This window comes from Pagrus pagrus (genome assembly GCF_965226575.1).
Source record: "Pagrus pagrus genome assembly, chromosome: 12".
Lineage (NCBI taxonomy): Eukaryota > Metazoa > Chordata > Actinopteri > Spariformes > Sparidae > Pagrus > Pagrus pagrus.
Window position 1 is genome coordinate 31303827 of NC_140196.1, and position 27055 is coordinate 31330881.

A 27055-nucleotide genomic window follows, 5' to 3' on the forward strand; every position below is an offset into this window, starting at 1 on the left:
ATGCTCTACTTCCAGGTGGTGATTTTGGCTGCGACAGTGATGCTGGTTTACTACTGTGAGTTCACCGACACCTTCAGTCCGGCAGAGCAGGGCTTCATTTGCAGAGATCCAGCTTTGACTAAACCAGATCCTGGACCAGAACAGGACAGTCGTGTACAACCTATCATCCTGTACTCTGTGGTGGGTGGACTGCCTGTTGTACTGGTGAGTCGTACTGTGATTAAAACACAGTCAGCTGAAGGTACTGCTTCTCTTTGTTGTGATGAAGATATTGATGCTATCAGAAGAAGAGCTACAGAGAGGCACAGGTGTTGAAAGTGTGTTTTGTGACATTACTTCATGTTTAACATGTTTTTATTTTTAGTTTAAGTTCAGACATTCACATTTCAACCTGGCTGCTGTCATTAAAGCTGTTGACTCTGCGCTGTAATAAGCGAGGTTTCACCTCCCTACAATATTCATAGATAACTCTATGACCCTTTTAGATTAATGTGTGACCCAGTCTGCACAAGAAACATACACAACATAGTTTAAAGACAAAGAGGGTCAGAGGTGTGAAAGAGAAAGAGGCTCATTTTACATAAAAAACTGGCCAATTACAGCTGCTACAGCAAAAGATCAATAGAATATACTAAATAAACTGTCTGATAAATGTGATCAGGTATTTAGTACAAGCGGTGTATGAAAAAGTATTGATTACAGAATGAATGTGCTTTACAGTTTGCAAAAGAAAGAGATGAAACAATCAATACTTTCATATTACATTTACAGGGCTTTAAATGACTGTCAGTATTGGGACAGAGGTTCCTCTTTTTATCAGCACCTCTGCACTTCCCCTCAGCTCTACAGAGGCTTTCAGTGTCTGTCAGCTCGCGTTCAACTGTGTTTTGGTCATTCTGTGTCACGCCAGGTTCAGACAGGATGCTGAAGCACCGCGCTCGGAAATTCTCGCGCGAGCCACGGCCCTTCTGTTTACACCAGACACGAATTTCTCCGCGCCGGTCGGCAAATGGCTCTGCTCGTCAGATGTTCTGTAGTCACACTTGGAGCTGTTTTTTCACCATAGGAAAGTAAATAACCGCATAAAATTACAACGCCATGTTTTCGTGACAACTGTAAGTGTATGTCCACTTCATAGTAATGAGTAGTTTTCTGTCAATCGAAAATAGTTTTATTTTGAAATTTGTTTTATTTTGAAAATTGACCGGATTCTCTCGTTGTTGCTTTGTTTGACTTCCTGCCTGGCTTGACATATTTGGCTGCGGCACGCGAAAAAATTAGACCAGACACCGAAACGATCGCTGCACAGCACGCCGGCAGTGGAGCAGAGTGCTGCGGTGCTTCCTATGTGAACGACAACATTGGTTAACATGGGCACCGAAGCGAAAATGGCTCGCTTCGGTGTCCTGTCTGAACCCAGCGTCAGCACTCTCATTAATTTAAATAGCTTTATTGGCATGACAAGGCAGTCTCATTAACTGTTTCCAGTAGCAGCCAGCTGTTTTCAGTAGCAGAGCTCTATTGAGACTCTGATGAGACTTTGGTGAGACTCTATTGAGACTCTGGTGAGACTCTATTGAGACTCTATTGAGACAATGGTGAGACTCTATTGAGGCTCTGATGCGACTCTATTGAGACTCTATTGAGACTGATGAGACTGGTGAGACTATTGAGACTCTGATGAGACTCTGGTGAGACTCTGATGAGAATCTGGTGAGACTGGTGAGACTCTGATGAGACTATTGAGAATCTGGTGAGACTGGTGAGACTCTGATGAGACTCTATTGAGACTCTGGTGAGACTATTGAGAATCTGGTGAGACTGGTGAGACTCTGATGAGACTCTATTGAGACTCTGGTGAGACTGGTGAGACTCTGGTGAGACTCTATTGAGACTCTGATGAGACTGGTGAGACTCTGGTGAGACTATTGAGACTGGTGAGACTCTGGTGAGAATTTATTGAGACTCTGATGAGACTCTGGTGAGACTCTGGTGAGACTCTGAGACTGGTGAGACTATTGAGACTCTGATGAGACTGATGAGACTGATGAGACTCTGGTGAGACTATTGAGACTCTATTGAGACTGATGAGACTGGTGAGACTATGGTGAGACTGGTGAGACTCTGGTGAGACTCTGATGAGTCTGATGAGACTCTGGTGAGACTCTGGTGAGACTCTGAAGAGACTGGTGAGACTCTATTAAGACTCTGATGAGAATCTGATGAGACTCTGGTGAGACTCTATTGAGACTCTGGTGAGCCTCTGGTGAGACTTGTGAGACTATAGAGACTCTGATGAGTCTGGTGACACTCTGGTGAGAATCTGGTGAGATTCTGTTGAGACTCTGATGGGACTCTGGTGAAGCTCTGGTGAGACTCTGATGATACTCTATTGAGACTCTGATGAGACTGGTGAGACTCTATTGAGACTGATGAGACTGCTGAGAATTTATTGAGACTGGTGAGACTCTGGTGATAATTTATTGAGACTTTGGTGAGACTGGTGAGACACTGATGAGTCTGATGAGACTCTGGTGAGACTCTGATGAGACTGGTGAGACTCTGGTGAGAGTCTGATGAGACTGGTGAGACTCTGGTAAGAGTCTGGTGAGACTCTGGTGAGACTGGTGAGACTCTGATGAAGCTCTGATGAAACTCTGGTGAGACTATTGAAACTCTGGTGAGACTCTGATGAGTCTGATGAGGAAAGTAAATAACCGCATAAAATTACAACGCCATGTTTTCGTGACAACTGTAAGTGTATGTCCACTTCATAGTAATGAGTAGTTTTCTGTCAATCGAAAATAGTTTTATTTTGAAATTTGTTTTATTTTGAAAATTGACCGGATTCTCTCGTTGTTGCTTTGTTTAACTTCCTGCCTGGCTTGACATATTTGGCTGCGGCACGCGAAAAAATTAGACCAGACACCGAAACGATCGCTGCACAGCACGCCGGCAGTGGAGCAGAGTGCTGCGGTGCTTCCTATGTGAACGACAACATTGGTTAACATGGGCACCGAAGCGAAAATGGCTCGCTTCGGTGTCCTGTCTGAACCCAGCGTCAGCACTCTCATTAATTTAAATAGCTTTATTGGCATGACAAGGCAGTCTCATTAACTGTTTCCAGTAGCAGCCAGCTGTTTTCAGTAGCAGAGCTCTATTGAGACTCTGATGAGACTTTGGTGAGACTCTATTGAGACTCTGGTGAGACTCTGGTGAGACTCTATTGAGACTCTATTGAGACAATGGTGAGACTCTATTGAGGCTCTGATGCGACTCTATTGAGACTCTATTGAGACTGATGAGACTGGTGAGACTATTGAGACTCTGATGAGACTCTGGTGAGACTCTGATGAGAATCTGGTGAGACTGGTGAGACTCTGATGAGACTATTGAGAATCTGGTGAGACTGGTGAGACTCTGATGAGACTCTATTGAGACTCTGGTGAGACTATTGAGAATCTGGTGAGACTGGTGAGACTCTGATGAGACTCTATTGAGACTCTGGTGAGACTGGTGAGACTCTGGTGAGACTCTATTGAGACTCTGATGAGACTGGTGAGACTCTGGTGAGACTATTGAGACTGGTGAGACTGGTGAGACTCTGGTGAGAATTTATTGAGACTCTGATGAGACTCTGGTGAGACTCTGGTGAGACTCTGAGACTGGTGAGACTATTGAGACTCTGATGAGACTGATGAGACTGATGAGACTCTGGTGAGACTATTGAGACTCTATTGAGACTGATGAGACTGGTGAGACTATGGTGAGACTGGTGAGACTCTGGTGAGACTCTGATGAGTCTGATGAGACTCTGGTGAGACTCTGGTGAGACTCTGAAGAGACTGGTGAGACTCTGGTGAGACTCTATTAAGACTCTGATGAGAATCTGATGAGACTCTGGTGAGACTCTATTGAGACTCTGGTGAGCCTCTGGTGAGACTTGTGAGACTATAGAGACTCTGATGAGTCTGGTGACACTCTGGTGAGAATCTGGTGAGATTCTGTTGAGACTCTGATGGGACTCTGGTGAAGCTCTGGTGAGACTCTGATGATACTCTATTGAGACTCTGATGAGACTGGTGAGACTCTATTGAGACTGATGAGACTGCTGAGAATTTATTGAGACTGGTGAGACTCTGGTGATAATTTATTGAGACTTTGGTGAGACTGGTGAGACACTGATGAGTCTGATGAGACTCTGGTGAGACTCTGATGAGACTGGTGAGACTCTGGTGAGAGTCTGATGAGACTGGTGAGACTCTGGTAAGAGTCTGGTGAGACTCTGGTGAGACTGGTGAGACTCTGATGAAGCTCTGATGAAACTCTGGTGAGACTATTGAAACTCTGGTGAGACTCTGATGAGTCTGATGAGACTCTGGTGAGACTCTGGTGAGACTCTGATGAGTCTGGTGAGACTAAGGTGAAAGTCTGGTGAGAGTCTGCTAAGACTCTGATGAGAATGGTGACTCTGATGAGACTCTGGTGAGACTGCTCAGACTGATGAAGCCCTGATGAAACTCTGGTGAGACTCTGAAGAGACTGGTGAGACTCTGGTGAGACTCTGAAGAGACTGGTGAGACTCTATTGAGACTCTGATGAGAGTGATGAGACTCTGGTGAGACTCTATTGAGACTCTGGTGAGACTGGTGAGACTGATGAGTCTGGTGAGACTCTGGTGAGACTCTATTGAGACTATGATGAGACTATTGAGACTGTAGAGACTCTGGTGAGACTCTTTTGAGACTCTGATGAGACTGGTGAGAATCTGGTGAGACTGATGAGACTAATGAGAATCTGGTGAAACTCTGATTAGAATCTGGTGAGACTGATGAGACTCTGATGAGACTGGTGAGACTCTGGCGACAGTCTGGTGAGACACTGATGAGACTGGTGAGACCCTATTGAGACTCTGATGAGACTCTGGTGAGACTCTGATGAGAATCTGGTGAGTCTCTGTTGAGACTCTGATGAGACTCTGATGGGAGTCTGGTGAGACTGATGAGACTCTGGTGAGACTGGTGCGACTCTGATGAGACTCTGGTGATAATTTATTAAGACTTTGGTGAGACTGGTGCGACTGATGAGACACTGATGAGTCTGATGAGACTCTGGTGAGACTCTGATGAGACTGGTGAGACTCTGGTGAGACTCTGAAGAGACTGGTGAGACTCTGTTGAGACTCTGTTGAGACTGATGAGAATGTGATGAGACTGGTGAGACTCTATTGAGACTCTGGTGAGACTGGTGAGACTCTGATGAGTCTGATGAGACTAAGGTGAAAGTCTGGTGAGAGTCTGGTAAGACTCTGATGAGAATGGTGACTCTGATGAGACTCTGGTGAGACTGGTCAGACTGATGAAGCTCTGATGAAACTCTGGTGAGACTGGTGAGACTCTGAAGAGACTGGTGAGACTCTGGTGAGACTCTATTGAGACTCTGATGAGAGTCTGATGAGACTCTGGTGAGACTCTGGTGAGGCTCTATTGAGACTCTATTGAGACTCTGGTGAGACTCTGATGAGTCTGGTGAGACTCTATTGAGACTATGATGAGACTCTATTGAGACTGATGAGACTGTAGAGACTCTGGTGAGACTCTGGTGAGACTCTTTTGAGACTCTGATGAGACTCTGGTGAGAATCTGGTGAGACTGATGAGACTAATGAGAATCTGGTGAGACTGGTGAAACTCTGATTAGAATCTGCTGAGACTGATGAGACTCTGATGAGACTGGTGAGACTCTGGCGACAGTCTGGTGAGACACTGATGAGACTGGTGAGACCTTATTGAGACTCTGATAAGACTCTGGTGAGACTCTGATGAGAATCTGGTGAGACGGGTGAGACTGGTGAGAATCTGGTGAGACTGTTGAGACTCTGATGAGACTCTGATGGGACTCTTATGGGACTTATATATGCTCCCTCTAGGAAATATAATTCGGAAACACTCCATAAACTTTCATTGTTACGCAGATGATACCCAGTTATACTTATCAATAAAGCCAGATGAAACTAATCAGCTAACTAAACTCCATGCATGTCTCAAGGACATTAAGACCTGGATGACCTGCAATTTTCTGCTGTTAAATTCAGATAAAACCGAAGTTATAGTACTTGGTCCTAAACACCTTAGAGATGCATTATCTAATGATATAGCTAGTTCGGATGGCATTAACTTGGCCTCCAGCACCACCGTCAGGAATCTGGGAGATATCTTTGATCAAGATATGTCCTTCAACTCCCACATAAAACAAATTTCAAGGTCTGCATTTTTTCATCTACATAACATTGCAAAAATCAGGCCCATCCTGTCCCAAAAAGACGCAGAAAAGCTAGTCCATGCATTTGTTACTTCGAGGCTGGACTATTGTAATTCTCTATTATCAGGCTGCCCTAACAAGTGTCTAAAGCATCTCTAGCTGGTCCAGAATGCTGCAGCACGTGTACTGACAGGAACTAAGAAAAGAGATCATATTACTCCTGTATTGGCCTCTCTGCACTGGCTCCCTGTAAAATCAAGAATAGAGTTTAAAATGTCACTGACTTCACTTCTTCCCCGGAGTCCTTGTGCTTTCTAGTCCTACAGGCTCTCATGGATCCTGGCCACGCCCGGGTTGTGGATCGTGGATGCGCCTACTGCCATGGCCCTGCCTGACACCCACCACTACTGTTGCTAATATTAGTCATATCTCTGTTACATACGTTTCACTACTATTATTGTAATGCATTACTACATACCATCCTTACCGTTAACCAGTACTACTGTTACTACTAGTAGTCACATTTCCATTATGTGCATTTCATTATTATTGCTTTAATACCTCTTTATGTACTTTCATTCCTGTCAACCCATCTATTATAATTGTATACATTGTGATGTCGTTGATCCGCTCTGTACATGCGACATCTATTGCACGTCTGTCCGTCCTGGGAGAGGGATCCCTCCTCTGTGGCTCTTCCTGAGGTTTCTTCCGCATTTTTTTTTCCCTGTTAAAAGGGATTTTTTTGGGGGCAAGTTTTTCCTCACTCGAATCGAGGGTCGAAGGACAGAGGGTGTCGTCTCTGTACAGACTGTAAAGCCCTCTGAGGCAAACTGTGATTTGTGAATTTGGGCTATACAAATAAAATTTGATTTGATTTGATTTGACTCTGGTGAGAATCTGGTGAGACTGATGAGACTCTGGTGAGACTGGTGCGACTCTGATGAGACTCTGGTGATAATTTATTAAGACTTTGGTGAGACTGGTGAGACTGATGAGACGCTGATGAGTCTGATGAGACTCTGGTGAGACTCTGAAGAGACTGGTGAGACTATTGAGACTCTGATGAGAATGTGATGAGACTGGTGAGACTCTATTGAGACTATTGAGACTCTGGTGAGACTGGTGAGACTCTGATGAGTCTGATGAGACTCTGGTGAGACTCTGATGAGACTGGTGAGACTAAGGTGAAAGTCTGGTGAGAGTCTGCTAAGACTCTGATGAGAATGGTGACTCTGATGAGACTCTGGTGAGAGTGGTCAGACTGATGAAGCTCTGATGAAACTCTGGTGAGACTCTGAAGGGACTGGTGAGACTCTGGTGAGACTGAAGAGACTGGTGAGACTCTGGTGAGACTCTATTGAGACTCTGGTGAGAGTCTGATGAGACTCTGGTGAGACTCTATTGAGACTCTATTGAGACTCTGGTGAGACGCTGATGAGTCTGGTGAGACTCTGGTGAGACTATTGAGACTCTGGTGAGACTCTGATGAGTCTGGTGAGACTCTGGTGAGACTCTATTGAGACTCTATTGAGGCTCTGGTGAGACTGGTGAGACTCTGATGAGTCTGATGAGACTCTGGTGAGACTCTGATGAGACTGGTGAGACTAAGGTGAAAGTCTGGTGAGAGTCTGGTAAGACTCTGATGAGAATGGTGACTCTGATGAGACTCTGGTGAGACTGGTCAGACTGATGAAGCTCTGATGAAACTCTGGTGAGACTCTGAAGAGACTGGTGAGACTCTGGTGAGACTCTGTTGAGACTCTGGTGAGAGTCTGATGAGACTCTGGTGAGACTCTATTGAGACTCTATTGATACTCTGGTGAGACTCTGATGAGTCTGGTGAGACTCTGGTGAGACTCTATTGAGACTATGATGAGACTATTGAGACTGATGAGACTGTAGAGACTCTGGTGAGACTCTTTTGAGACTCTGATGAGACACTGGTGAGAATCTGGTGAGACTGATGAGACTGGTGAGAATCTGGTGAGACTGGTGAAACTCTGATTAGAATCTGGTGAGACTGGTGAGACTGATGAGACTAATGAGAATCTGGTGAGACTGGTGAAACTGATGAGACTCTGATGAGACTGGTAAGACTCTGGCGACAGTTGGGTGAGACACTGATGAGACTGGTGAGACTATTGAGACTCTGATGAGACTCTGGTGAGACTCTGATAAGAATCTGGTGAGACGGGTGAGACTCTGGTGAGACTGGTGCGACTCTGATGAGACTCTGATGAGTCTGATGAGACTCTGATGAGACTGGTGAGACTCTGGTGAACCACTGATGAGACTGGTGAGACTCTGGTGAGACTCTGATGAGAATCTGGTGAGACTGGTGAAGCTCTGGTGAGACTCTGGTGAAACTCTGATGAGAATCTGGTGAGACTGATGAGACTCTGATGAGACTGGTGAGACTGGCGACAGTCTGGCAAGACACTGATGAGAACCTAGTGAGATTGGTGAAGCTCTGGTGAGACTCTGGTGAGACTCTGATGAGAATCTGGTGAGACTGGTGAGACTCTGGTGAGAATCTGGTGAGACTATTGAGACTGGTGAGAATTTAGTGAGACTCTGATGAGACTCTGATGAGACTAGTGAGACTGATGAGAGTCTGGTGAGACTTTGATGAAGTTCTGATGAAGTTCTGATGAAACTCTGGTGAGACTCTGTTGAGACTCTGGAGAGACTGGTGAGACTATTGAGACTGATGAGAATCTGATGAGACTTTGGTGAGACTATTGAGAATCTGATGAGAATCTGGTGAGACTATTGAGACTCTGATGAGACTATTGAGACTCTATTGAGACTGATGAGACTCTGGGTAGACGCTATTGAGACTCTGGTGAGACTGGTGAGACTCTGAGAATCAGGTGAAACTGGTGAGACTCTGATGAGACTCTGATGAGACTGGTGAGACTCTGGTGAGACTCTGATGAGACTGGTGAGACTCTGGTGAGAGTCTGGTGAGACTCTGATGAAACTCTGATGAAACTCTGGTGAGACTCTGGTGAGACTCTATTGACACTGATGAGAATCTGATGAGAGTCTGGTGAGACTCTGGTGAGACTATTGAGACTCTGGTGAGACTCTATTGAGACTCTGGTGAGCCTCTGGTGAGACTGGTGAGACTCTGGTGAGACTATTGAGACTCTCATGAGACTGGAGAGACTCTGGTGAGACTCTATTGAGACTCTGGTGAGACTGGTGAGACTCTGGTGAGATTATTGAGAGTCTGATGAGACTCTGGTGAGACTCTGGTGACACTGTATTGAGACTCGGGTGAGACTGATGAGACTCTGGTGAGACTCTATTGAGACTGTATTGAGACACTGGTGAGACTGATGAGACTCTGATGAGAATCTGATGAGACTCTGGTGAGACTCTGGTGAGACTCTATTAAGACTCTGGTGAGACTCTATTGACACTCTGATGAGACTCCGGTGAGACTCTATTGAGACTCTGGTGAGACTGGTGAGACTCTGGTGAGATTATTGAGAGTCTGATGACACTGGTGAGACTGTGATGAGACTGCATTGAGACTCGGGTGAGACTGATGAGACTCTGGTGAGACTCTATTGAGACTGTATTGAGACTCTGGTGAGACTGATGAGACTCTGATGAGAATCTGATGAGACTCTGGTGAGACTCTATTAAGACTCTGGTGAGACTCTATTGAGACTCTGGTGAGACTGATGAGACTCTGGTGAGACTATTGAGACTCTATTGAGACTGGTGAGACTATTGAGACTGATGAGACTGGTGAGACTCTTGTGAGACTCTATTGAGACTCTGATGAGACTGGTGAGACTGATGAGAATCTGGTTAGACTGGTGACACTCTGATGAGACCCTGATGAGTCTGATGAGACTCTGGTGAGACTCTGATGAGTCTGATGAGACTCTGGTGAGACTCTGATGAGACTGGTGAGACTCTGGTGAGACTCTGATGAGACTGATGAAGCTCTGATGAGACTCTGGTGAGACTGTGATGAGACTGTGATGAGACTCTGGTGAGACTGTGATGAGACTGTGATGAGACTCTGGTGAGACTGTGATGAGACTCTGATGAGACTCTGGTGAGACTGTGATGAGACTGTGATGAGACTCTGGTGAGACTCTCATGAGAATCTGGGAAGACTGGGGAGACTGGTGAGACTCTGGAGAGACTTTCGTGAGACTCTTTTGAGACTCTATTGAGAATCTGGTGAGACTTGGATGGTGATGGTGATGGTGAGACTGATGAGACTGGTGAGTCTGATGAAAGTGGTGAGACTCTGGTGAGAGTCTTGTGAGACTCCGATGAAGCTCAGATGAGACTGTGGTGAGACTGTGGTCAGACTCTGGTGAGACTCATGTTCACTCCCTGCCCAGCACCAGACAGCAGGCAGACAAAGTTAGAGACTAGCTGGTGAGCATTGTGCAGCATTTAGCAGCTACAGAACAGTATATTTCCTCAGGAGTTTGTGAAGATCAAAACAACTAATAGTTGATTGATTTTTACTCTGCTGGATGTCTAACGTGTGCTAACATGTTTGAACAGTAGAGCCCAACTGAGACCCATTTTAAACTTTGATTTCTATCAAAAGCAGCTGAGAAAGCTGTCAGCGTACAGCCTGTAGAGAGTGTTGGACTCGGCCTGCTCATGATCTAATGTGTCGTTAGCATAGCGCTAAGAGAATGAAGTCAACCTTCAACAGCTGACTGCAGTGATTTCTCCTCGAACTGTTTCTCTTGGTTGCCATGTGTCATAATTCTTATGAACTGAACTGTGTTTTGTACTTAAATGATTACATACATTACTGTGAGTTCACTGCATGTCTGAATAGCAAACAAACAGAAAAACCTGTAGATCTCCTGTGTATAGGTTGAGGTTTCTATTTCCTGTTATGGTATGAATGCTGTTGTAGGGGATTTTCACACTGGTTAGATATTGTGGAATACAGGTTGAATAAATGGAACAGGTGGGGTGTGAAAAGAAGCATGTGTGTGACAGTTCGGACTTCTACAATACAACCCTGAGAAACATTCTGGATTTCCATGCACCCATCAAAGTCAGGACAGCAACATTCTCCTGCTCTGCTCCCTGGTATACAAGGGAGCTGCGGAAAATGAAGGCAGCTGGACGTGCCCTTGAGCGCCGATACAAGGCTTCTGGACTTACTGTCCACAAGCTGGCGTATCGGGACCACCAAAAGACTTACTCCTAGGGCCGGATCTACTAAGATCCCAAATTGCTTGTACTAATCTGAGTTCGCAATCTAGAAATTTGCGTGTGGGGTTGAACCACGGTTTGCGGGCGATTTACTAAGAGTGATTGCGTTAATGACAACAGGTGCAAACGTGTTGGAGACACGCATATTTAAATGAAGGTTTAGCGTGTTTCATGGCTTTCAGCATGGCGAGTTTGAGAGAGCGAAAGCGCAAATTCCCCCTCAAATCCCCCCAAAGGAGCTGCCACCCCTGAAGAGCCTCAAAAGGGTCCAGAGGACATTGATCTGGAGTTGCTGCGAGAACAAAGGAAACAGTCTGCAGCCCTTCAGACAATTGCACGGGAGATGCGAGCGGCGTCATTGTCGGCACGAGTGGTCAGGCGCGACACTCAAGCCATTGCCACGCACTGCAGACAGCTGGTCAGCGCAGTATCTGTCCTGATGACGGCCGTCAATTCTGTGACAAGTGGACTACAGGCCGGTGTACAGGCAATGACTGCCTTCCATCCAGGTGTAGAAGTGGGCCGGCCAAGTCCTACAGAGACAGCCAGGCAGCAAGGGACCAAAGAGGGAGGAGAGGCGCACAAGGCGGGCAAGTTCCACTTGCATAAAAGGTAGCCAGCAGGCCTTTTAAAGAAAAGAGGGAAATAAAACACACACTTGTCACGTTGAAGTTTTCTTACATTGCTGTGAATATTTATTTTGTGTAAAATAGGCTACAGCTACGATAACGAGATGTTGTCGTTTTGTTTTCTTTTTTGTTATTGTTTTATGTCACATGAATGAGCTATAGTCTTATATATTTTGTGACTGAGGCAATGTTTCTTTGATATGATTTTGCGGGGCTTAACATAATCGGATGTTAATTAGACTGAGCATTTTGTCTGATATGTTTGGACGACTTTGATTTTCATTTGTGCATAGCTATAATTTAATAGAACATTGAAGTCCACCAGTCTGACTTTTCCTAAAATGTTGGGCAGCACCCCCTTTTGTTAAAAACAATAAATATTATTCACACAAAATATCATTCATCTGTTCTTATTTTTACCTGTAACCTCCACATTCTGAACGATTGATGACCAGAGAATTCATCGATTTACTCCTACATTATTGGGCTTGCTGCGCTCGTGTGTGTGCGCAGATGCACGCTCACGTCAGCGCTTTACATGAACAGCACAGCGAGTCTGTTTGTTCTCTGTTGTGCATTTTTTTACATATGTCCATAGTTTGCTCCTAAAAAGGCCTACTGGCTTTATAAAACGAATTTCGTTTTCTTTTGATATCATAGTATTGATATTTTTCCCCTGCATGTACACCTCTTCCATAATATTTTTACCAGTCTGTAGAGGAAAAATAAATGCATACCCCAAACAGCTCATGAGAAGTGACTTCGAATGAGACTGTTGCATGTCTGCATCCCCGCAGCATTGGGTTGTTGCTCCATAAGGGGGGGCAGGTCGGCGTTCTCCTCCGGCATGGCATCCTGCTCTAGCCCGTGTTGCTTTGCAACGTTATGTAGCATGCAGCAGGTCACTACAATCTGGGCCACTTTGCCTGGCCTGTACAGCAGTGCTCCGCCAGTGCGATCCAAACAACGGAACCTGCTCTTCAGGATTCCGAAGGTGCGCTCCATAATATTCCTGGTGCGGATATGGGCCTCGTTGTACCTGTTCTCTCCAGCAGTGGTCGGGTTGAGAACAGGTGTCAGGAGGAAGGGGTGTAGGGGGTATGCACTATCACCTTAAAAAAAAAAAAGAATCAATCTGAAACAAACTTGTTTTTAATGTAAATGATTATTGTATAAACGTATTATTTTGCAAAGGATTTTAATTGACTCACCAACAAGCCAGCCATCTCCAAACTCGCCATCTCGCAACTTGGAAAACAGAACACTGTTTCTCAGAATAACAGAATCGGTTACTGACCCGGGATATTTTGCCACAACGTTGGTTATGATGCCTTTGGCATCACAAAAGGCCTGCACATTCAATGAATGCGTGTGTTTTTGATTTCTGTACACATGCTCAGTGTCTGCGGGGAGCACAAGCTGTACATGGGTGCAGTCAATCGCTCCTATAACTCTGGGGAATCCAGCTGCTGCAAAGAAGCCGTGTTTGGTCTCATTCAAGGAGTCCCGAGTGCGTGGAAACCTAATAAACCTGGCCATCTGGCGCGTCATGGCATTTAGGACTTCAGACAGCACATCTGAAAAACGGGATTGGGAGATCCCAGCTGTAATACCTACCGTACGCTGGAATGACCCAGATGCAAAGAAATGTAAACTTGCAAGGAGTTTTGTTATTGCAGGTATTGCGTGACTCCTTCTCGTAGCTGGCTCCAAATCCGCTCTGAGTTCCTCCAACAGCTCCAAAATGGCAAGGCTGGATAGGCGATATGTTCTAATGATAGTTTCCTCATTCATCCCAAAAATTTTCACACGAGGGTGAAAAATGCGTTCTCGGCGTCTCCTTCCATTGTTTCGGCATCTCCTTCTTGCAACAATAACGGCAGCCATGTGTGCGCAATTACGCATACAAACCGTTTGCACCTCCCTTTGAGACGTGTTAAATATAGACGCAGTTTCTATTGGCAAAATTGCTTTCAGGTTTGATAAATCACTTTGCGTGTGCTAAATTAATATATTTACATTTTCTCCCCCCACAACACGCACAATTGCGTGTAAACGCCCCACGTTGCATATTCATTTCTGCAAACGTACTAACTGAATGCAGACGCACTATTTTGCACCTTTGACAGATGCAACCCTTTTTGCGCACTGTTACTAAATCAGTTTGTAAATTTTTTTGTGTGTGCAAGGAGTTTAAACGCGTTTTAATACACGCAAACCTTTAGTAGACCCGGCCCCAAGTCCCTTAAAGACGCTCGGTCACAGTTCTACTCTAACATCATCCAAAGCAGTCCTGGAAATTCCAAGCAATTGTTCTCCACTATAAGCCACCTCCTTCAACCTCAAAACCCTCCACTTACAGGAATTACAGAAGATCACTGTAATAACTTCATGGACTTTTTCACAACCGAAATTGATACTATTCGCTCATCCCTCTCCGTTCGTTCCCCCTTGTCTGTTCCAGCTGCCAACCCTCAGACTGGTATCATGTCGCCCCTCTGCTCCTTTCCAGGAATCACTAAACTTGAGGTGCAAGACACCATTAAAGGGATGAAACCCTCCACTTGTGCCCTCGACCCCTTTCCCACTGCCCTGGTGAAAGTGCACAGCTCTGCCCTCTGTCTTCTGATTACCGCAGTTATAAACCAATCTCTTCAGACTGGCCATATACCATCTGCACTAAAAACAGCCATTATCAAACCACTTCTCAAGAAACCCACCCTTGACCCTCAGGTACTTGCAAGCTACAGGCCCATATCCAATTTGCCATTTCTCTCCAAATTTCTTGAGAAAGTAGTTACCGGCCACCTACAGGATCACCTCCAACACAACAACATCTTTGAAAAGTTTCAATCTGGCTTCCGCTCCGCCCACAGCACGGAAACAGCTTTATTGAGAGTCACAAATGACCTGCTGATGACTGCTGATTCTGGTTCACCATCCCTCCTCATCCTCCTCGACCTATCTGCAGCATTTGATACGGTCGACCATCACATACTGCTCTAGCGTTTACATGACTCTGTTGGCCTCAGAGGCACAGCATTGAGCTGGTTTGAGTCCTACCTCACTGGCAGGTCAGAATACGTTGCCATGGGAGGATCAAGGTCTCGCTCACATGCTGTTGGCTGCGGGGTTCCACAAGGGTCGGTGCTTGGACCCATCCTGTTTATCCTCTACATGCTCCCCCTCGGTAAAATCATCAGACGCTTTGGGATATCTTTTCACTGCTACGCAGATGACACGCAATTATACATTAGAACGGACACTCAGTGCTCCGCCATCAGCAGCATCACCTCTCCCCATGCTTACTGGATGTCTGGAAGAGATAAGGGCATGGATGAGACATAATTTTCTGCAGCTGAACAGCTCGAAAACTGAAGCCATCCTCATTGGTTCCCCTCATCAGATTCAAAACTCTTCCATAACCTGCATTACTTTCTCTGGCAAGGACATCCCTCTATCATCAACAGTCACTAACCTTGGTGTCAGGTTTGACCCCCAGCTAACCTTTGAGGCCCACATCAATCACCTCTGCAAAATTTAATTTTTCCACCTAAGGAATATAGCCAGACTTCGTCCCACACTCAACTTAAGAGATGCAGAGAAGCTCGTCCACGCCTTTGTCTCCTCCAGACTTGATTACTGTGACGCACTTCTCAGCGGGATTCCCAGCAAGAGCATACAGAAATTACAACACATTCAAAACAGCGCCACTAGAATCCTGCTGAGAGTATGCAAATATGAGCACATCACACCCATTCTTCACTCACTACACTGGCTACCCATCTCCGCTCGGATCGACTACAAAGTCTCCCTCCTCACATTCCAGTGCATCCATGGAAATGCCCCGCAGTACCTCAAAGAACTCCTCACCCCCCAGACCTCAGCATGCTCACTCCGCTCCACCAACAGCCACAGACTTCTCCCCTCAAGGACTAAGAGCCGCACACTGGGAGATCGAGCCTTCTGCTCCTCTGCTCCTCGACTGTGGAACACCCTCCCAGAACACCTGAGGGTTCCGCAGTCGATTGATTGTTTTAAAAATGGCCTTAAAACGTACCTTTTTAAAAAATCTTTTAATCTGTAATTTTTGCTTGTGTTACTTTGATAAATGCTTTTAACTCTTGTTTTAACTTATTTTTCTTTTTGGTTTCTGTTGTAGCACTTTGAGATTTTTTGTTAAATATGAAGTGCGTTACAAATAAAATGTATCATTATTATTATTATTACAGTTCACATCATTACTGGTAACTTTATTCCAACAATTTAACAACCTCCAACAGTAACGTCCTGTTTTCATTGTGTGTCACAGATCTCAGGAGTAGAGCTTGTCATCTTCCTCCTTCACTGCAACTCAAACAACCTGTATGACCAAGAGAAGGTGCTTATCATGGGGGACTGCTGCTATGTGAACCCCATGGTGCGCAGGACCTTCCGTTTCCTTGGTAATCTAATTACTGCAGTAAAATAATTCAAGTGTGTACAGACTTAGCTATAAATTCATCATTTTACAGCTTATGTGGTTAAATCAAAAGTTCTTCATGCTGAATATCATTTTCGACCATTAATCAGTCATCACTGTCGTTCAGTGTTGTGGCAGTTCAGGTTTTATTTCATGGATTAATAGGTGAATGGTACAGAGCCCCTGAGGGACAGAAATATACTGCTTTATTAAAAAAAAAAAAAAATGCCTAAAAATGTTACAACTTGAATTGCAATTTCAGACATTTCAGGCCACAACAATCACAAAAAACGCAAAATCCTGGAGGAAGTGTAAAATGACCAAACTCATTATATAAGACTGTTTTATTTATAACAAACACTCTCTGACGGATACATTGTGCACATAACTGTGTTATTCACAAAAAACATTTTCTCTTATTATGAGATGCCTTCTCATTACAGTAAGACAGCCACATTAAAGATGACTGCGTTCTATGTTATATTAAGATTAGGGCCGGGACTTTAACGCGTTAATTAAGATTAATTAATTACACAAAAATTAACGCGTTAAAAAAATTAACGCATTTTAATCGCACTTATTATTGCACCGCGGAACGTTTCTAACTGGATGACTTTCAGGCGTACTGATTATACTGGAGCACAATTATTTAACAAGTTAAAAAGCCGCCGACACTGATCACTGCCCATGGATCTATAAAGTTTTAATGTAGTCTGAACGCAGCTCAAACCGACCCGGTGCCTCAGCACTGCCGGTTTACAGTATCCTTCCGTAGTTCAGCCGGTCGCTACTGTTTAAAAAGCGCTCGTCGCAGTGGAGCTGAGAACAGCGGAGTTTCCTCTGCTGCAGCTGAACAGCTGACATGTGGTCAAGACGTAGGTAGCCTACAGACCTGTCACTGTCTCACAGTGCACATCACACAGGGAAAACATAGCGCTGCCTGTGTTTTATTAATGTTTACATCAGGCTGAGTTCAACAAATCAGTTTATGCTATCGTGATTTAAGTAGTTAAATACAGTAATCAACATAGTGTAGTGGCAGGAAAGACCATTTACCAAATAACGTGTTTCATTGTGCTGTGCTCTAAAAATAAACTAACAAACTAGTGTAGAGTCCTGTATAAGGAATGTTCAGCTGAAATTTCCCCCTTAAATTTAGGTTCTCAGGAAAATCGCATCTTATCAGGTAATCGTTAATCGATCGATAAGGTCCATCAACTAATGATTAATGAATTAATCGATAATTTGCATCCCTTGTCTGTTGGTCTTGGTTAATTACCACCTTGAAAAAAAACAAACAATGTTTTGTTGCTTAAGGTTATGTATTCAGTCATTATTCAATGGTATACTAAAACCCATATGAAAAAAATTGCTTCTCACTGTTCTCAGGTCAAATATTTATATGTGATTAAAAATGCGATTAATTTCGATTAATTAATTACAAAGCCTCTAATTAATTAGATTAATTTTTTTAATCGAGTCCCGGCCCTAATTAAGATGTGTTAAAAAACAAACAAGCACAATAAGTGATTAACTGTGTAACAAGGAGTTAAGTTGAGTTGAATTTTTTAATGTTACTTTTGACCAGATTTACAGCAATATTTGTGAACTTTGTGATACTTACTTCTCTTGTAATAATCTAAAGTTAAATATTAAATCTAAATGTTAAATCTAAAGTTAAATATTAAATCTAAATGTTAAATCTAAATCTAAATGTTAAATCTAAATGTTAAATTTAAATCTAACTGTTAAATCTAAATCTAAATGCTAAATGTTAAATCTAAATGTTAAATTTAAATCTAAATGTTAAATCTAAATCTAAATATTAATTCAATATTAATTCATTCATTTAGATTTAACATTTAGCAATTAGAGTTATATTTAACATTTAGATTTAACATTTAATATGTAGCATTTAGATTAAGATTTTTTTTTTAGATTTAACATTGACATTATATTTTTACAAGAGAAGTAAATATCACAAAGTTCACAAATATTCCTGGAAATCTGGTCAAAAGTAACAAAAAAATTGTATACGTTTTTTTGAACGTGGTTTGTTGCTAAATGTGGTGAAAAGTTGCTGTTTATTTAAATATTTAAATTTAACATTTAGATTTAGATTTTTTTCTCTCAAAGATATTTTTATTGAGTTCTTACACAAATATGAGGTACAGGTATAAAATGTGTACAGGGAGTTTATAAAGTGCACAGTTAACACATAGGTCGAGAGAGATGATCCTGTACATCCACAGTAGGGCGAAAAAACATAACAACACAGAACAAGAGCACAAAACAAGGAACCTTATCTAGCCCCTCTCCACCCCCTCCCCCCCACACATCATTACCTAGCCAGACTCATACATTAAGAAATAAATAGGACAAATAGACCAATTGTGCTTAATTCCTGGAGTGGTACAGGTAACAGCTGGAAGTCGGGTTTTACTCTAAGAAAGTAATAAAATAAAGTAAAACAAGATAAAGAAGTAAATATATATATACATTATGAACCCACAGATGGGCCAAAAGCAGGCATCAGAGAGAGGGCCAATTTGTACACTTAGTATTGCTGACATAGAAGCAGAAAACAAAATGTGAGTGAGGGGTCAAGTCTCTAGCTAGTTTGAGAATTATGAAAGTATTCGAGAAAAGGTCCCCACACTTTTTGAAACTTTTCTTTGGAATTATGGATTGAGTAATGTATTTTTTCAAGGTTTAAACAGGACATGACATCTCTCAACCACTGAGCGTGGGTGGGCGGGGTAGCATCTCTCCACATAAGCAATATTGCGCGCCTGGCCAAGAGAGAAGCGAAAGACAGAGTTCGCTGTTTAGCTGGGGTCAGGCGCACATCAACCTCACCCGTGGTTCCAAAAAGAGCGACTAGAGGGTTGGGTTCTATGTCCAAATTGACAATTAGGGATAAGGTCTGGAAAACTTACCTCCAGTACCTCTCAAGGCTAGGACATGTCCAAAACATGTGGATAAGTGAAGCCTCCTCTCTCTTACATTTGTCGCAACAGGGATCCACATCTGGGTAAAAACGAGATAATTTGGTTTTGGATATATGGGTCCTATGTACAACTTTGAACTGCAACAAGCAGTGATGGGCACAAAGAGAAGTTGAGTTAATCAATTTAAAAATTGTGTCCCACATTTCCTCTGACAAAGATAGATTCAGATCTTGCTCCCATGCAATTTTAATGTTGTTGAGTGGGGCCTGCCTTATGCCTAGCAGTTTATTATAGATAATGGAGATCAAACCCCTGCGAGATGGCTGTAAATTGAGAAGTGCATCAGCAATGTTCACATCAGGTGTCTTAGGGAAGCTAGGTATCTGACAGCGAAGAAAGTGTCTTATTTGTAGATACCTGAAAAAGTGAGACTTTGGGAGATTGAACTTCTCAGTTAGTTGCTCAAATGATACAAAACTATTATCCATGAAAAGATCCCTGAAACGCTCAATACCCAATCTCCGCCATTCCTGGAATGCTGGGTCCAGTAAGGAAGGTTGAAAAAGATGATTGGCAGAAATGGGACTCGAGAGACAAAAATCGGAGAAGCCAAAGTGTCTCCCTAACTGAGCCCACACCCTCAACGTGTGCCGGACAACTGGATTCTCTATGGGGTTATTTGGTGGAAGAGGAAGTTTATATCCAAAAAGTGCTGGAACTGAAAGGTTTTTAGCAGAACCCAACTCCATTGCCACCCATGAAGGGCAGTCAGATCGATTGTGAAAACATGACCAAAACGTAAGACAGCGAAAAAAACGAAAATTAGGCAGCGCCATTTGTTCAAGTTTAATTTGTATCCTGAGAACTGGCTAAAATCATTCAGTAGAGACAGCATGGTGGGTAGAGAGATATCTGGACGTGAGATAAAACTTAACAAGTCGTCTGCATATAGAGCCACCTTATGTTCTACTCCATTCCTCCATATACCAGAAATATTCTCGCAACTGCGGATTGCTATCGCCAATGGCTCTATGGCCAGGTCAAATAATAGAGGGCTTAGAGGATACCCTTGTCGGGTTCCCCGATAAAGGTTAAAGGGTTGTGACAGCTGAGAGTTGGTAAGGACCGAAGCAGTGGGGCTTGAGTATAGTAATTTTATCCAGGTGATAAAATTCGGACTGAAACCAAATTTTTTTAAAGTCTCAAATAAATATGCCCACTCTATCCGGTCAAACGCTTTCTCGGCGTCTAAAGAAAGGACACATTCAGGAGTTTCACCAGAGGGGAGATATAAAATGTCAAATAGCCGAAGTATGTTGAAATAGGAGTATCGATTTTTGACAAAGCCAGTTTGGTCTTCAGTGACGGACGGTAAAATATTCTCCAATCTTCGGGCCAAAACTTTGGCCAGAATTTTAACATCAACATTTCATAGAGAGATTGGCCTATAAGAACACTCCGTCGGATCCTTGTCTTTCTTTGCAATAAGGGTGATACATGCTTCATAGAATGATGTCGGAAGTTTACTCTGCTTGAATGAGTCAGACAGCACTGTGCTTAGCTGTGACGAAAGTAGTGAGGAAAATGTCTTAAAGAATTCTGCGGGAAACCCGTCGGGTCCCGGGGATTTTCCTGACTGCAACAAGGAAATAGCTGCATCTATCTCCTCTTTCGTTATGGGTTCATCTAATCTAATTTTACTGTCGGGGGGGAGCGTGGGAATGTTTAGTTGATTCAAAAAATTATCCATTAATATAGCATTATTTGAAAATTCAGAGGTGTAGAGTTGGGAGTAGTAACTCCTGAATGTGTCATTAATCTTTGCATGATCCGAAGTAGCCTTACCATCCTCCATTTTGATATTCATAATATGACCCTTTGCTTTGAGTTCTCTCAGCTGATTAGCTAACAATTTCCCAGATTTTTCACCGTGGATATAGAACAAACTCTTACTCCTCGAGAGTTGCCGTTCAACAAGATAAGTTGAGGCCAGATCAAATTTGGTTTGAAGCTCTACTCGCGTTTTATATAGGTCAGGGTTTTTAACTTGAGCATATTGTTTATCTATTTCCTTGATTTGATCAGCTAACTCTAATCGTTCTCGGTGGGCCTTTTTTTTAATACCTACAGTGTAGGAAATAATTTGCCCCCAAAGGTACGCCTTAAGAGTATCCCAAACTACTAGACTGGATGTATGCGGGGAGGTATTCGTCTGAAAGAAGAAGGATATATGTTCTTTCATAAAGTTTACAAAATCATTGTCTGAGAGGAGCGTTGAATTAAAGCGCCAGTGTTTTTTAACTTGAGGAAGGTCAGGCAGTGCCAAAGATAGCACAACAGGAGCATGATCTGATATCACTATGCCCTGGTAAGTACAGGAGCGTGCCAATGGTATCAGTTCATTATCAATGAAAAAGTAGTCAATCCTAGTGAAAGTATGATGAACGTGCGAGAAGAAAGAGTACTCTCTCTTATTTGGATGGAGGGAACGCCATACATCAGAGACACCGAAATTGGATAAAAAGGACTGAATGAATGAGGCAGAACTTCTAATTGAGTCAGGGTTGGGAGAAGAATGGTCCAGCACGGGATCTAACCAACAATTGAAATCCCCACCAAGTATAAGAGAGTATGAGCTCAAATCCGGGAGAGAAGAAAAAAAGCGTTCCAAAAAACCCACATCGTCGACATTTGGAGCATAAACATTGGCGAGCACCATCATTGTATTGTATAATTTCCCTGAGACAATGATAAAACGACCGTTAGTATCCGATATAACATTGTGATGCACAAAGGGGATGTTTTGATCAACGAGGATTGAAACCCCCATGGCCTTTGCCTGGAATGAGGAATGGAAGTGCTGCCCCGCCCACCGCGACATCAGGCGGGTGCTCTCAGAACCTCGAATATGTGTCTCTTGCAAAAAAACAAATGCTGGTTTAAATTGTTTAATATGTGAAAATACCCTCCTCCTTTTAACAGGGTGGTTTAAACCCTTGACATTCCAACTAACAAAGTTTAACGATCTATCCACTGTCTCCGACTGAATTGCAGAATGATAAATACAAATGATATCAAAACTCCAGGAACATAAAGGACATAACAAACCAAGAATGAGCTGTACATGGCTTGTGTAGGTTAATAAGCTAGTACTGGCATAGGAAAAGCCACCCCATACCCACCCACCCCACAACAAGACAGCTGCCAAAGAAAATAGCAGCAAGCTCTTCAAAACACACATTATTTACCCCCCAAAAAATCTTCCTGTCACTTACACCCAATATCTTCAGCTCCTTATTCTAGTGTTAGAATGCACTCCACACTCCTAGGACCACATTTGAACTATTCTAGGAGTACGAACATGAGAAAAAAAAACAAAGAAAAACACTCCTTTTAAAATCTCTTATGTACCATTAACACTATAAAGTCATATAGCAAAATAAAAAAGAAATATGGTGCTTCAAAGGATTAGCATGGACTCTGGCGGGTTTTCCTCACACTCGCATGTAGCAGTTCACTAAGTTGAAGGCTGGGGGATATACTCACATACCTACAGCCAGGATGAGTGTGATGTCAATGGTGAAGTAAACTGTTCCATACCAGCCGTGGTCTGATCGCCGAAATCGTATACAGCAGTGGCCAGAGTAAAGGATAGCATGTTAGCGGTTGTAAACAGTCAGGCATAGTCATCAAGCAGTCGTTTACGGTGGAAGAGATGGAGAAGGAAGGCCATCGATGTATTTCCGCGCCTCATCGACTTTAGCCGTTAGCTTGGAGTTGCTTTCCCATAGGCTACAGCAGACATTTTCCAGCTCACCGACACGCTGGCTCAGGTCCTCCGCGGTGAGCTCGAGAGATGAAAGGCGCTGGCCATGCTCGTCAACCGTGGAGCAGACCTGGTCGAATTTGTTTTCCAGCTGGTTGAAAGAAGTTTTAAAGTCGTCGGCTAGCACCTGTCTGTGCTGGTCAAGTAGCTCAGAAATAGCCTCCATGGTCAAGCTAGTGGCTTGGTCGTCTTTTTTCCCCGACTTGCGAAGACATTTCGAAGCAAACGTTGGTTAAAGAAAAGTTAATAACTCAATATGAATTGTCCAGTTTGCAAAACAAAGGAGTGAATGAGTGAAAAAAAAGCAGAGTAGGCAGGAGCTCTCGCGTGTTGCGTCTACTCCACGCGGCAGCCGACCGGAAGTCCCCTGATTTAGATTTAACATTTAGATTTAGATTTAACATTTAACATTTAGATTTAGATTGAACATTTAGCATTTAAATTTAACATTTAGCATTTACATTTAACATTTAGATTTAGAGTTAACATTTAGATTTAACATTTGGATTTAGATTTAACATTTAGATTTAACATTGACATTATGTTTTTACAAGAGAAGTAAATATCACAAAGTTCACAAATATTGCTGTAAGTCTGGTCAAAAGTTCACATACGTTTTTTAAACCAAAGAGGTCACATGACACATTGGATCCATATTTTGCTCCACTGATTGTTTCAGCAAATGAATTAAACAGACAGAAACCAACTGCTAATGTAAGAATCACAAAATGGTGCAGGCGTCACACATTAAAGCAGTTGGCACCACTGATCGTACAAACAGGATAATTATGGATCATCAGAACATGATGCTCAACATGCTGCTTTATTGTGCGTTAACAAATGTAAATCATCTAACATGTGCGTCTTTCTCTGTAGGCGTGTACGTTTTTGGTCTCTTTACAACAGACATCTTTGTCAACGCTGGTCAGCTTATCACAGGAAGTCTGGCTCCTCACTTCCTGTCTGTTTGCCAGCCCAATTACACTGCCCTTGGTTGCCACGACATGGGCAATTTTGTCAGCCAATCAGATGCTTGTACTGGTGACCCTGATGACATCATGAGAGCCAGGAAGACTTTCCCCTCCAAAGAGGCTGCATTGAGTCTGTACACAGCTGTTTACCTGGCAGTGAGTGTCTGATGTGCACAGACCTGCAGTAATAACAGCTCTGAAACAGTGTCACACACACAAATCCTCTTCCTTTTCAGATGTACATCATGTGCTGCGTCGGTTCAGCTGGAGGTCGTCTGAGTGGCCCCGTCCTCAGCCTCTCATTGGTCAGTCTGGCTGCGCTAACAGGCATCAACAGAGTGGTTGAGTACAGAAACCACTGGAGTGATGTCATTGCAGGACAAGCCATCGGGGGAGCTATTGCTGTGTTTCTGGTCAGTCGTAACTCAGCTGCAGGAGCACATGATAGACCTACATAAACAGTGCTAATACATGTGATTATTAAAGGGATGTGATCAGTTTAATGTCATTAAATAACTGCCAGTGATGAAATGTAACTAAGTTAATTTACTCAAGTACTGTACTTATGTAGAAATACAAGATACTTTTACTTTACCTGAGTATTTCTGTGTTATGCTTCTTTATACTGCTTGTTTACTCTATACTATGTCTCAGAGGCAGCTTTGGTTACTTGTTACTTTTAATGTTTACGTTTCACCCATCTTGCCCCGTGAAAACCACGTATCTCCAAATGTGGTCATTTTGAATATTGATTTTATATTTTAAATGAAGTGGTCTTTTAGTAGAGAAACAGTTCACCCAAACAGCAACCCAGTCATCATCTCCTCCCTCCTGATGATATAAAGTCAGGTGAAGTCTAGTAGTCCACAAGACATTTCTGGAGCTTCACAGTAAAACAGAGTTGCAGCATTCTGCTAAACAACTGAAGTAGCTGGAGACTTGATTTAAAATGGAAAAACAACCAAAAAAATCGTTTTTAACTTTTGCTTTATCGAGCACAGCTTAAAATCAGCCCACTTAACTGAAGTTTGGTTGTTTTATCTGTATTTATTTCCATTTATTAAAATATATTCTCTTCCAAGATTCTTGTTTACAACGAGCAATTTGTATGATATGACCAGAATTTGTTTAAAAATTCAAAAAATGAACTAAGAGTGTGAAGAAACAGCAGTGTTGATGTTCTGTCTTGCTGAAGCTAACATGCTAATGTTGTCTCCTAATACCACTCTGTAGCTGAAGAGGTGATGGTCTGACAGCTCCTGTAGTTTCAGCGGGGAGATGTATGCCAGCTGTTAGTGTAACAAATGTCAAGAAATGAAATATTCTAATTTCTATTTTCCTTACTGAACAGAAAAATACAACCATACTGAATTCAAGTTTCTCTCTTTTGGTTTGTGGTGGTTCTTCATCTAACCAGAGAATCTTTCATGGAGTCTGAGCAGCACTCTGCCGCTGTATATTATCCAGAGCAGAACAGCATCTAATGGACTCGCTCGCTGCAGGACACACATACACAAAGCACACGAGCTGCTGCTGCTTCAATGAACTTGAATGTGTCTTCTGTCTAACACGCCATGCACCAAAGCTGGGTCACATCTGAGCTAACATGATAAAGCTCCGTCTCCCTGCAGCACAACATAACACATCTCCGTAAAAAAGTCTCCACACACAGGCCTTCATGCTGGACTCACTCTGTTCTTCTATCCTTCTGTGTTTGTATACCGCAAACATCACATTTAAAATGACTGTGACTCATTTCTTTCTTTCTTTCTTTCTTTCTTTCTCTTTCTTTTCCTTCCTTCCTTCCTTCCTCCTCCCTCCCCCTCCCTCCCTCCCTCCCTCCCTCTCTCCTTCCTTCCTCCTTCCTTCCTTCCAGGTGGTGTTTGTGGTTCAGTATTTTAAAAAGCGACCTGTGATTCCTCAGAGTCCCTCTGATGCAGGCACAGCTAACACTGACGAGGCTTCACCTCAAACTAATCACACCATGGACATCAGTGACAAATACACTGTTGCACAGGTAAAACATACATAAAACACTTTTACACATGCCTGGTTTTGTTTTCATTTTCTAAAGAACACATGAGTGCGTAATTTACCTTATTGCATAGGAAAACCACTGTGGCATGACATGAATTGCATGTGCACATACCTAAAGTAAAGGGAGAGAGGCACTCAACTGTTTTTCATAATGAGGACATCTGCTCAATAATCTGCTCAATGTACAATTAATATTTGAGAGGCAATTTTGAATTTAAATGTTTTTATTTGTGCTCCTATAGAGCCCAGGATCCTGCACAGAGGTCACATGACTATGACCCCCTCCCCACATGACCGAGGGGAGATGGAAGTCATCCATTCTAGATTAAACTCTGTGTCTATGAAGCCCTCATAGTTTAGGATTTAAAGCTCGTTTGTTCAGCATTTGATTATCATAATGAATCAGTTGTTACGTGTCGTAAATGATGGTACATGTAGCATCTTTACAGTATCCAGAGGAAACAAACTACAGACATAAACATCTTCATGTCTAATATGTTATGTAGTTAAATGGTACATCCATACTATTCATCATAATCTATAGGTTATAGGGTCTTTAAAGGTAAAACTGTGTGTGATAATGTAATGATATTCATGTAGATATGTGGTTGGTGGTCGTACTGTTGTTCATGACTCAAGGCAACAGCAAAGTTCAACAAGGCTTCTTCTCCACCAACACAATGAGTTGATCCAGAGCTGAAG

At 43.0% G+C, this 27055-nt stretch overlaps 1 protein-coding gene across 1 annotated transcript; it reads left to right on the plus strand.

Moving 5' to 3' along the window:
- Window positions 1-26680, plus strand: LOC311266145 (phospholipid phosphatase-related protein type 5-like; the record flags this gene model as incomplete). Its single annotated transcript, XM_084368345.1, has 6 exons — window positions 1-204; window positions 16419-16551; window positions 24222-24472; window positions 24553-24729; window positions 26193-26333; window positions 26596-26680. 6 exons carry the CDS (start codon window positions 1-3, stop codon window positions 26623-26625), a joined length of 936 nt encoding a protein of 311 aa, XP_084224471.1. The 3' UTR covers window positions 26626-26680.
- Between the last annotated feature and the right edge of the window lie 375 nt (window positions 26681-27055).